General features: G+C 31.8%; 1 protein-coding gene across 1 annotated transcript in view; it reads left to right on the forward strand.

Annotated features, from left to right (window-relative positions):
• The window catches only part of LOC128237790 (deleted in malignant brain tumors 1 protein-like), a 431,829-nt gene that overhangs the window by 320,026 nt on the left and 99,455 nt on the right, over nt 1-12,348 (forward strand). Inside the window, exons 7-9 of the mRNA XM_052953374.1 lie at nt 1,188-1,364; nt 6,898-7,045; nt 7,448-7,614. Of these exons, the coding sequence (XP_052809334.1) occupies nt 1,188-1,364; nt 6,898-7,045; nt 7,448-7,614 (492 nt within the window). The remainder of the gene's footprint in view (nt 1-1,187; nt 1,365-6,897; nt 7,046-7,447; nt 7,615-12,348) is intronic.

The following is a 12,348-nucleotide window of genomic DNA, read 5'->3' on the forward strand; positions in this document are numbered from 1 at the left end:
GTGATCACTAAAGGAACATTAATTACAACTCGGGGATCAAAATAATTCTATATAAAGCATGACATATTCAAAAAGCGAAAGCAAAATGTTTAAAAGTATAATTTCTAAAATTATCGCATAAACTAGTAGTCTTAGTTATAAAATGTTTGTACACCTGATGATGGTCGAAAGATTGATTTTCTATCAAATTGGTACATTGACCTTGACATTAAGTAAAAAATAGTAGGAGTGGTAGTAGTTGAGTTGAGTCCACCGAAAAGTATGTAGAATTGTGCGTGATCCTTATAAAAAAGTGAATTTTTGTCTTTCGCGATACTGTTGCTGTGGAAGGTGAATTTCACTTTGTAAGTGCTTACACCTCTGTTAATAATATAAGAAAGACATATCTGCAAACAAAATATTAAGTCAGACTATATGTGTTTCAGGTATCAATATTAATACAGTAATGGAAATGAGATTTTACAAATATGCCTTTTGTTAAGGATTCAATTTAAGAACGGATAATAAATCTTAATGTTCAAACGTAATGGTGTTTAACTAGATCAATTCTCTGATTCGCCTATTTATTTATCTATCTGTTATGGTAGCCTGTACTCTAGAATATAGTAGTTAATTGACTGGCGCCAATCGGCGTGTTAAATTCAAAAGTAACGGTTTTGGCGACTGAATCCACCGAACAGCTCACGGTATCATTCCGTGCGTCATTCAGAAGCAAGATTATGATATAAATACGTAGCATACTGTTAAGGTAATGAGTTTTCGAAATGTTAATTTACGTAACGTAGCACATAACAACAACCGAATATAACATCTCCAAAAATAAATGTAATACCAGGGAGATACATTGCATAATGGCACCATGACAAGCTCTGATATCATTGTTAAAACTCATACTTACTTATATGAAGCGAAGGGGATGTTTTCAAAGAAAAACTTTGATACTCATTTCAATTAAGTTACACCAGACGGTGCTTATTTTACTAATTGCTAATTGATATTAAGCTTGATTGTATTTCAATGAGACTTTCTGTTTCAGTATGGTGTTTATGCACATACATAAATTTAACGAAACAATTTGAACAAATTAAGAAAACAATGTCGTCAACAAGTAATCTGTTTAAGTCCTTTTAAAGATTTAAAGAGTAAGAACAAAGTTGCTATTTTTTGTTTTATGTTTGTAATCACAGTAGCCTGCACTGTACCTGACGTAGATGACGGTTCCAAAGGTTCTTGGGCAACGATCGTTTACAACACGACAGTAACGTACACATGTGCAGTGGGTCACATCCATACTAATGGCAATTTAATAAGGAAATGTCAAGCTAACGGCCAATTGGATGGTACTTCCCCAACTTGTACCCGAGGTATGTGGGAATAAGGTATAATTATTAGGCTACCTGTTTCACAAGCATGTTATTTAGCGTAGGCTCGTCATCCTCACATAATTATTGCAAACCTGCGTCTAAACATTTGCATTTAGTATTGTATTTAATTGATTAATTTAATCATTTTGAATTAGTGTGTCACCTTCGGCGTCTTTATTTTTTGTAATATGATTATTGAAATAATGTGATGCCTATGTCAAAGATGATCTATACATACATATTTTATCAAAACTGCAGATATTCCTTCTTCGAATACATGTGATTTTTTTTAACTAATATTGAATTCGGGTTACTTCCCTGAACAAAGGATTGAAGTAATCAATATTATTTCTCTCCAAAAATAACATTGAAACTTTGATATAAATGATTACATGAGATTAACTGTAGTTTAACGGAACTATTTATCACTGTAATGTTTAAGCGTGCAGGAAAGAATTGTGAATAATATAACATTTTTTTGGATGCCCTATTTGGACTTCAAAAAGGGTGCTCTATCACGTATTTATACTTTATTCTCTTATACACATGTACATCATAATTTGCTTGAAATAAGAGGTTATATGTATTTTTTGTTGACTTAATAAATTGTTTTGATACCTTTTGTAACACTTAGAACCATTTGTGTTTAAGTATTTACAATTGTTACAATGGTGATGATTAAAGACGTCCAGGAAATGACTTCAACGTCAAATGACGTCAACATTGGTAGGGTCAAAATATAGCATACACTTTCACGCAAAATAATGTCTTATCTATATATATAGGATCTATAGAGTTATAATTTTACTGGTAAAATGCAATATAAATGCAAAACAAATATCAAATAACCAGTTTAAACTAAGCAACATTAAATAGTCTAAAAACAGTTATGTAAGAATAATAAGAATACTATATTTGAATTTATACAATTAGGAATGGTTGTGCCAAGAATGTGCATCCATCTACTCTCCTTTAATATTCGTTTCCAATTGTTTTCAATTTTATCAATTAGCATAAAAGAAAATCATTGATACTGTGGTCAGGGGCATTAAAATGTCCATACCCATTTGTATATGAATCTGGACAATGCATAAGGTTGAACGCGAACCTGAACGAATTTTGGAGTTGATGTCTGACAAATTGGTTTACAAATAGACCAGAATATGCCCAGTTAGGGCCTGTTTTTACTTTTTCAATATTCCACAGAGTTTTGAAGCTACAAGTCTTCAAACTATACCACTAACGTCAAATTTGAGTCGTCTGGATTTTTTTTGCGTTCAAGCTACATCAATTCATCAACACGCACGCACGCACGCACGCACGCACGCACGCGCGCATGCACACACACACACACACTTTTATCAATGTATGACATTATGCTTGTACGCACAGCAGAGTCTTTAAGATCGATTTGTAACTTATAAAGTAGTAGAATTGTTTGTTATTACTGTAGATGAATGTATAAAAACAAAGTCCTAATCAGCGTTGTCCATTGACTTGAAACATGTGTATTATCAAATTATTATATTATATTATTATATTTCGGCAAATGGGATTGCTAAATCGTTTAGAAATTAAAGCCAGTCATTCGTTGGAGTTATTTAGTTTGTTAATTAGCGCCTGTCTTGTTTGGAATTAGATTTATTGTACAATAAAATAATTAAAATAATATAACTAACATAAAACTTATCAGAATTTTATACAAAACAAGGCTCTCTTAAATTCTAATCTTATCTTTTTATTACCATAAACAATATTTCGATTAACTTCATGCTAAACGTTTTAATACTTATTGAATAAGAAATCGATTTAGGGTTTAAATTATTTGACATTGCGCAAAAACGAAGTCGGTAAAGAACACTTTTCTTGATATTGGGCGATTTGTAATAAAAAAAAATGAATATATATTTAAAAAAAAAATGAAAAACTAAACGAACAGTGTTTTTCTTCAAAATTAAAAAAGGCGCGCTTTTTTAAGCGAAACACGACGCCGTTTCTCCCGCGAAAATTGACGTTTTAGACGCATTCAATATGAAATACGCAAATGAAATTTCATAGCGGTAAAAGAAGAATTGATGAAAATATCGGTTATTGTAGCTTGAACGCAAAACAATTACAGAAGTCTCAAATTGACGTCAGTGGTATATTTTGAAGAGTCGTTGTTTCAAAATTGTTTGGAATATTGAAAAAGTAAAAACAGTCGCTAACTGGGCTTATGCTGTTCAAAAAGTATCAATTTTCTGACATTAACGCGAAAATTCGTTCAGGGTCGCGTTCCACCTTAATATCAAACCTATGACTATTCATTCTCTGACTTCAATTTTACTGTGTTTGACCAACATATTGCTTTTAACTTTTTTTGCAATTGATAACATATATAACACCTGTAAAAGAACAGGACAACTCATGATTTATCTTAAATTCACTAAATTGATCTATTACATTTAGTAACGAATCTGTTAGTGACAACAATTGTAAGTTCATAAGTATATCTTGCATATATTTAGGCCGCTTATATGTAGCAATTGTTTTATAGTTAAAAACATCTTGGACAGTTTTACTTTTTGAATATATGAGTACTCCCCAATATTGGTTTAAAGGTTTTGCAATGTTTGGTAACGATGGATTAAAAGTACACACAAAAGGAATATTGGGTTTTTCGATGATTTTACACTTGGCTGCAAGGCGTCCTCTGCACTAATGTAAAATGATTTCGAAATAGCTTCACCCATAACAGATCTTGGATAGTTTCGTTCTTCAAAATAGGTTTTAAGTTTATCATATTCCTCCTGGAAACGGTCATAACTTGATGTTGTTCTTCTATAGCATTTAGCATGGCTGTAGGGGATGTCCGACTTGAACGTTTCGTGATGACACGAAGAGTATTCTATGTATTGGTGGCATTTGGTTGATTTTTCAAAAACGCTTGTTTCCAAACCATCTTTTAAGTAGTTTTCGATATGAACATCCAAGAATGAAACACATTTTTTGAGACATTATTTGTAAATTTGATTTTTTGTTTACTTTGTTGATATCTTGATGAAGAGCTATTGCTTTTTTCCGGAATGTTCCCATTTGAAGAAAATGTCATCAAGGAACCTCAACCACAGTAACGTTTGTTTTGGAACAGTTTTTAAGGATAACTTGTTTAAACTTTCCCATAAACAAAGATGTTCCTAAAATCTGTAGGTAGTTAGCATCGTTGAATTGGATGTTTTTTTATTAATACAAGTTTGATTCATTTTGAGATGACCTCAATATATCCAAGAGAGTTAGCATTGTTATGTTCAAGAAAGAATCTGCATGTGTCTATACCATCATCATGTGGAATGTTAGAATAAAGAGAGCTGAAGTAAAGTGTCACTAAAATGCACCTTTGTATAACTCTGGTAAAGATCGTAATTTCTTGATGAAGTCTGAAGTATCCTTTAGGCTTTACAAATGACGGTAAATTTTCCATGTGAGATTTTAAGACGCTGTCAACATATAAAGATATATTTTCTGTTAGTGATTCGCATCCCGATGCTATAGGACGGCCCGGGTATCCCAGAGCTCAATCAGTGTTGACATATTTGTCAATCTTCGGGAGGACGTAGAAAGCAGCACTCTATTGTCTGTACACGGGAGTAGTTTGCTTTTAATGTTTTCACTGATGTTATTGCATTTTGACACTTCATGTATAATTTACTTGGAGAACTGTTCTTGTGGGTTGTTTGGAAGTTTATAAAAATGTATATCATTTTGAAGTTGTCTGTCTTCTTCATTTATGTAAACTGTCCGATTGATAATGACAATAGTGGCACTCTTGTCTACCATTTTTACTATGATATTTTATCATCTCGGAGTTCTTTAATTCCGAAATGTCTTTAGGTTATATATTGCCTGATATATATATATATATATATATATATATATTCCTTCCTTCCTTCCTTCCTTCCTTCCTTCCTTCCTTCCTTCCACTGTCCATCCATTCATCCATCCATCCATCCATCCATCCATCTATCCATGATAACATGCATTAGTAAAATTATTTATTTGTTCGGTCGCTCGTACGTTATTCATTATCAATTATACATTCCTTATAACACACCAAACATGGACATCGCTATTTTTTGCATTCCTATACTTTGTTTCAAAGTTTCGATGTGTTTATAGTGTTGCTCATATTGCTATATTTCGAGACGTTTTGTTAATTTTCAATGAATTTTTAGCGACTCCAATGACTTATCGTTTAACTATTTTGAAACCTCTTATCTAGAACATTGCAATTCTGTAGACATATTTCTGTCAATAACTTCATCATTACTTTGGCAAAAAAGGAGGGTTTTTTTGCATCGCGGTAAATAGAACATGCTTGTTTTATTTTTTGCTGGCATAATCACTCAAAAGATGGCTTCGTTCCGCTCTTCGTCATCTCGAGATATTCAAGTTGGTGTCCAAAATGGCCGCCAGTATATGCAAATGTACAATATTCGTACAAAATAAGGCATGATTATCGGCATTTGTTCATTAGCAATCCCATGTTTATTTTTAAAATAAATAACATGTTTAATTGCATATTAAGGAGCAATTGCATATCATTTATGTTCAAAACAATGTTAAGATGGTTACCAAATGTTCGAAAATGTTATATTCCGTGTGAACTTGCCGTTGTCTATGATTATTTTTCAGAAATTATCGTAATGATATGGTTTTAAATAGAAACAGTTTAGGGAAACATTTGAATTTTAAGTGTTCTTTTTTTGAAAGTGAAACTGTTCACTGAATTCATTATTGAATGAATTTTTGGAATTCTACTCAAATCAACGGAGTTATGCAAACATTCATATCTAAAGTTATCCTGTAATTAAAATTTTCTTTTTACTTACCATATTAAAACTCCTTTGTAACACATGTTTTCACTATGATAAGACATTCCTTAAAATAAATGTGCCATACCTTGCAAACAAGTGTGTTCACTAACAATGTAAGCATTAAAAAGTAAAATGATGGAAAACCACGCCCATCTTAAACATATTATAATTCATGAATTAAACACCAAGAGTTTTATTTAAGTTTGTTGGATTTGAAAAGTTTTAGTTAAACCATCTGTACAACTCAGAATTCAGTTTTCTTTCATGGTCCAAATATCATTTTGGACGAGATAAAGAGTAAGCTCTAAATTTTCGCAAAATTAACCAAAATGATGATTTTCGTTCAAATGTATATATGGTCAGAAATCATCGAATTGTTCCTGTTAATATTGAACAATCGTACCTTTAAGTACTTAAAAACATTTTGACCATACCGAGGTCAATAAAGCCTCTAAGATGGCTTCCAAAATTGAACAAAATGAACGTAATGCATAAAGGGCTTGGTGTGGTTTGTTATGTAAAATGGCCTAAATAAACATAAATTCTGAGTTTCAAATAATGAAAAAAAAGAGTTTTTTAAATAAATAATTAGATCGTTCTAAATAATTGCCAATAATGTTGCGAAAATAAACTCGTGCATTTTATTGCTATACGGCCATGCATGACGTCATATTTTTTAGGTTCAAGTCTTATTAGACTGATTAACGGCTTAACGCAGTTAGAGGGCCGTGTTGAAGTACTTCACAATGGAACATGGGGTACTGTCTGTGGGGATGTTATAGACATACAATTTGCCAAAGTCGTATGTCGACAGCTAGAATATGCTACGTAAGTTATTTTGCCTAATAGGCAAGTAATTGAAACAACACATTATTGTTATAGTATTTCTTGTACATACATTTATTGAGTTTTGAACTCATTTTCCTTTGCGTTAATCTGTTATTTATGCAGTTTATAATTAATATTTTATTGTCCGTCTTGGATACACAAATAACAAAGCGAAAAGGACATAAGTATAAGCATTTTTTTTGATCTAGGAATCTAATTCAAGTGAGTGTCATAATGCTTTGAGCATTTGTAGAGATTGAGTTACAAAAATTATCCGTTTTTAATATAAAAAATCAACTTATCTTAATAATTTGCATATATCATGAGTTGAAAGGGTCAATTATCAGAACGGATGCATTTCTATCACAGAAATATGTATTTATCAGACTTGTTCAATTCCAGGGACAATGTCACAGTACGTTCGAGTTCCTATTTCGGTGCAGGTAGTGGTCAGATTTGGCTAGACGATGTTACTTGTCAAGGAAACGAGACTGCGATCGACTACTGTATGTCCAGTCCATGGGGTCAGCACAAATGCGGACACAATGAAGATGTCGGAGTTACATGTAGTATTTATCACCTTTGTTTCTCCATTTGTGAAGGGTACAATGGAAAAAAATATATGCTATTATAGTAAAGTTCACACATTAATCAGTCATACACAGTGTAAATACACATATATAGAACATTAAGATACAAAAAAGAAAGTACAATCGAGAATGTATATCTATTAGAAAAAATAAAAGGGAAGGCGAATGATTCATATATTTATGCAGGCCTTAAATAGTGAATATTTGGACATCATAATAATCCTATATAAAACATCAAATATTGACGAAAGCGAAAGCAAGATGTTTGAAAGTCAGATATATGATAATAGTCTTCTTAGATATAGAATGTATCAAAGCCTTCTGATGATACCAAAATGTAGCAAAATGATGACTTTCATTCAAATGTGTGCATTGGTGTTGTCATTAAGTCATATTTCATCATAGCTTTATTGTTAACATTAATGACGTATACCAAGCCTAATAGGCGACTAAGATGGCCGCCGGAATTAAACCAGATTAATGTTTAGTTTTAAATAGGCATCTGTTTTTTACTGAATACGAGCTAATTTTAGTTTTCTCTTATTTTATTTCGAAAACATTCAGTTATTCTAACATATATTCACTTCTGAAATGCAATGATATAGAAACAAATACTTCCACATCAATTCTCCATTTATTTTAAAGCTACACTGAATTTAATAAGCCAACATTATAATTTTCAAAGATGGTCGTTGTCTACTAGTTTGTTGAAATGGGAATGGAAACTTTACCTTATTAATTGTAATATTGAAGCAGGTCTGAGTTTGTTTTTGTTTTTTCACATTATTGCACGAAAAGTATAACTTCACTAGGTCTGAGTGAAAAACAAGGGTATACGATTTGGGTTTGTCGGTGGGCAGGCGGATGGGCGGGTATTTGGCAAGAATTTGTGTTGAGTCTTGGATGTAACTTGCCCTTTCAAAGATTGATTTTGAAATAACGTATATACAACACGAGTAGTTAGCTTATCGATTGTAGGACCGGTGTGAGTAGGTCAAAGGTCAATACATCACTCAATAATGAATATTCATAACACTTTGTAATTTGGCTTGTCGGGGCTGTAACATGTCCACAGATTATGGGATTTTACAATACATCAAAGGCAAAGTTCCGACACATTACTGTCACTGCTAACAAATTACTTTATTTATTTTGTACACCTAATTATTTTGAATTCGCGTCTCGACATTGGGGTCTTACTTTGTGTAATAAGGTTATTGAAACGATGTAAAGCCATGGCAATGCTTATCTGTTCAATAAATATCTAATCCAAACTCAAGGTACACTTTCTTCGCATATATCGATTTTTTTAAATAATGTATTGAATTCGGGTTAATTCCCTGAACAATGGATTTAATATATAGTTATTATTCCTTTTCCCAAATAACGTTCAGAATCGGATGTAAATAATAACAGGGATTTAACTTTTGTTTATCGGAACTATTTAACACTGTTAAGATTTAGCGTGTTGAAAGAATTGTGAATAACATAACATTATTTTGGATTTTGAAAAGGGCGCTCTGTAACGTATTTTTACATTATTCTATGATTCAAAATGATTTTATGAAAGATATTATATTTATTTTTGTTGTTGATTTGAATGAATGTTTTAATATACTATTTATATAACATACAACAATTAGTGTTTTCAATACAGCCAAATATAACAAATGAACTTATACAACTTTACCTGTTAGTTAAATCAGTCGATGTATTATGCTCATATTAATCGACGTTGTATTGGCCGTGCTTATTGATTTAATCTCCAACATACATGTATTGGTCGTTTATTAAAAACAAAACGTTATAGTCTGTCTAAGCAATGAGGATCATACAACCGGATTTGCAATGGAAATATTATATGTTGATGGAATTAAATATCAGAGTTTAAGCGTTAACTTTCCTGTTATACCGGAGTAAAATATTTCTTCCGTTTTTCAGAAACATTTTGAATATCATCTAGGATAACAGAACTTCTCCGTCCGTCCGTCCGCCCATTCATTCATTCATTCATTCTTTTTTTTTTTTTTTTTTCTTAGAACATCACGATCACACTTAATAAACCTAATCACGTTATTGTTTTGGAAGAGTAAGTTAAATATTTAGAAGTTAAACATTTAGGCGTTGGGGTGGATAGTTTAATAAATTATAATGCCTAGTTTTCTAAAATTCAGCTAAGCAACTGAAAATTCTTCAAAGACTAAGCAAATTGTTGACAGTCAGTACTAAGCTTGTTATCTTTAAATATTTAATCAGATCCAATTTCATCTACTGTCCTATGGTTTGGCATTTTTGTAGCAAGACAAACATGGGACAAATAAAAAAGATTCAATACAGAGCCTTAATAATTGAGTTTAATGATTACACCTCAACTTACGTATAGCTTCCTCATACAATTCAATTGCCAATATTACATATGAGCAGAGAAAGATGTATCGGAATTAAAACAATTCATACAAATGACTGTCCAGGATCTCAAATGAATATGTTCAAAACTATGTATTTCTTAAAACATGTCATTTTAATCTCAGGTATTTAAACTGTGTAGATGTGCTATCAGTACGAACAACTAAATATGTGAATAACTATTTCTGCTTTGAGGTCAGTTAGGTATAAAAGAGGCTCCCAAAGGAAATAAGATGCTCTCAAAACTAGCTGGAATTTAGAAAGGTGATCAGCACCTGTACAGGTTATTCTTGTAAATGCTCAATGTGCAAATAATCTTATATAACTTAAACAAATAAGAAAAGAATAACAATTATAATTTGTTTCACTGAATATCTTTTATCCTATGTTCCAAGAAAGAAGTGTATTTTCAGTGGGATGGCCTACACCCACTGGTCAAGATGTGGCAATCAAATATCAGAAAAAATCAGAGGGCATTTTAAATATAAATACAAAATATATAATCAAATAACAAGGGCTGATTTATAATTGCGATTGTTTCAAATTTATTTACTATTAAAATTTCTCGAACACGTTCAACTGCTTGTGGTTTGTTTTCGGCAAGTATTTGTTGAGATTTTACTATATGACATTTTTAATTAAAATTCTAACACAGTGGTAGGTGCTGATGTTGTCAGGACGGTGCCCGAGCAAAGATTTGGATGGTAACTTGTAGGTAGAATTGACCCAATCATAGAAGCAACCTTGCCTTTGTACGCTACTGTTTTTGATAATATCAGAAAAATATAATAGTATTTAAATTACATGTTAAAATGAAGTACATTGCAAACTCGCTATGTCGACGTCGGATATCTCGACTTTCCGGTTATGACGACTTTTTTGCTCCGGTCCAGAATTTATTCCTTCTTATTCTATATAAATTAAATCTGCTTGTGTCGATTTTTCTATCTCGATGTTTTTGCTATGTCGACCTCCCAGTCTTCAGTCCCAGTGGTCGAATTTCAGACATTTTTCTTGTCTCTTATGTCGAACTGTAGATCGAGATGTAGGTGCGAAAGTTATCATGGAGGTTTGTCGCTAAATTACCGTGCGTGTCAAAATAACAAACTTTCATAATTGAGGTTTATGGGTTACTAAGAGTGAATAATTAAAGGTGTTTGTTTACAGAGTTTATTGACGAAGTTACGTGACGAGGTTATTTCTCTACACTGCATGTAGAACACAAACGGGCATAACATATGTGCTTTACAGTTTTCTTACAATATACAAGTGAATGCAATTGTGGTTTAATATTTGATTTGTGTAATCCGTAAACGTGAATAGAATTAATTTGGCACAAATAATTCATTTTTGTATCACTTTGTTTTTAAATAATACGTTTGCTGTTTTCACGACCGTAAACACACCGTTCTATTCAAGTTGGATGTCGGACATGTATCAAACACATATGTGTTAGGATTGGTTATACTTTTTGTATTTCGGATGTGTCGAATGTTTATTCCCTAGGTCCCGACAAAGTCGACTAACGAGTTTGAACTGTATCTCCTCTTAGCAATACTTCCAAAAAACGTTTACTAGAAAGCTAAATTATTTATAACATTTTAATTATTTATAACATTTTAACTAACTACACATCACTCTACCATGCTGTAATTCCCTTGTACATAATACTACTTACAATTTTGCTGTTTAAAAAATAGACGATGTTCCTTAATGTGTACTCCTCTAAGAACTAAACATTTAAAGTAGTAGGTCAACTTACGGAACCTTGCGCGTGTCCTCTGTCCGTACAGCCGCAAAAACTATTTTATTTCATCTCTGTATACAGTGTTCTAATCTTACGTTTTGTAAATGCATTTCATGATTATAATAAGAGACGGCTTTTGTAAATATATGTTCCAATATAGTATCTATTTAAAACATAATTTCATGATTATAATAAGAGACGGCTTTTGTAAATATATGTTCCAATATAGTATCTATTTAAAACTGTATGCTTTTTTATCCAGGTCACCATATCTTCGTTATGTTTTTATTTGTATGTATGTTCGTAGATCATGTCGAAAAATAGCTCGTTGTAAGCATGTACCCGACTTTCAATAATGGTTCTTGTATCTTGTATCTTGTATCCAGATAGTTGCCAAATGTTTGAAAAAGTCCGATCATTTATTTAATTACCACTTGCTTTGATTGTTTTTCAGAAATTATCTTAATGATATTGTTTTGAATAAAACAGGATAGGGCAACATTTAAATTGTAAGTGTTCGTTTTTTTCAAATAAAACTGTTAACTTACTGAATTCATTAT

This window comes from Mya arenaria, chromosome 6, assembly GCF_026914265.1.
Source record: "Mya arenaria isolate MELC-2E11 chromosome 6, ASM2691426v1".
NCBI classification, from domain to species: Eukaryota; Metazoa; Mollusca; class Bivalvia; order Myida; family Myidae; genus Mya; species Mya arenaria.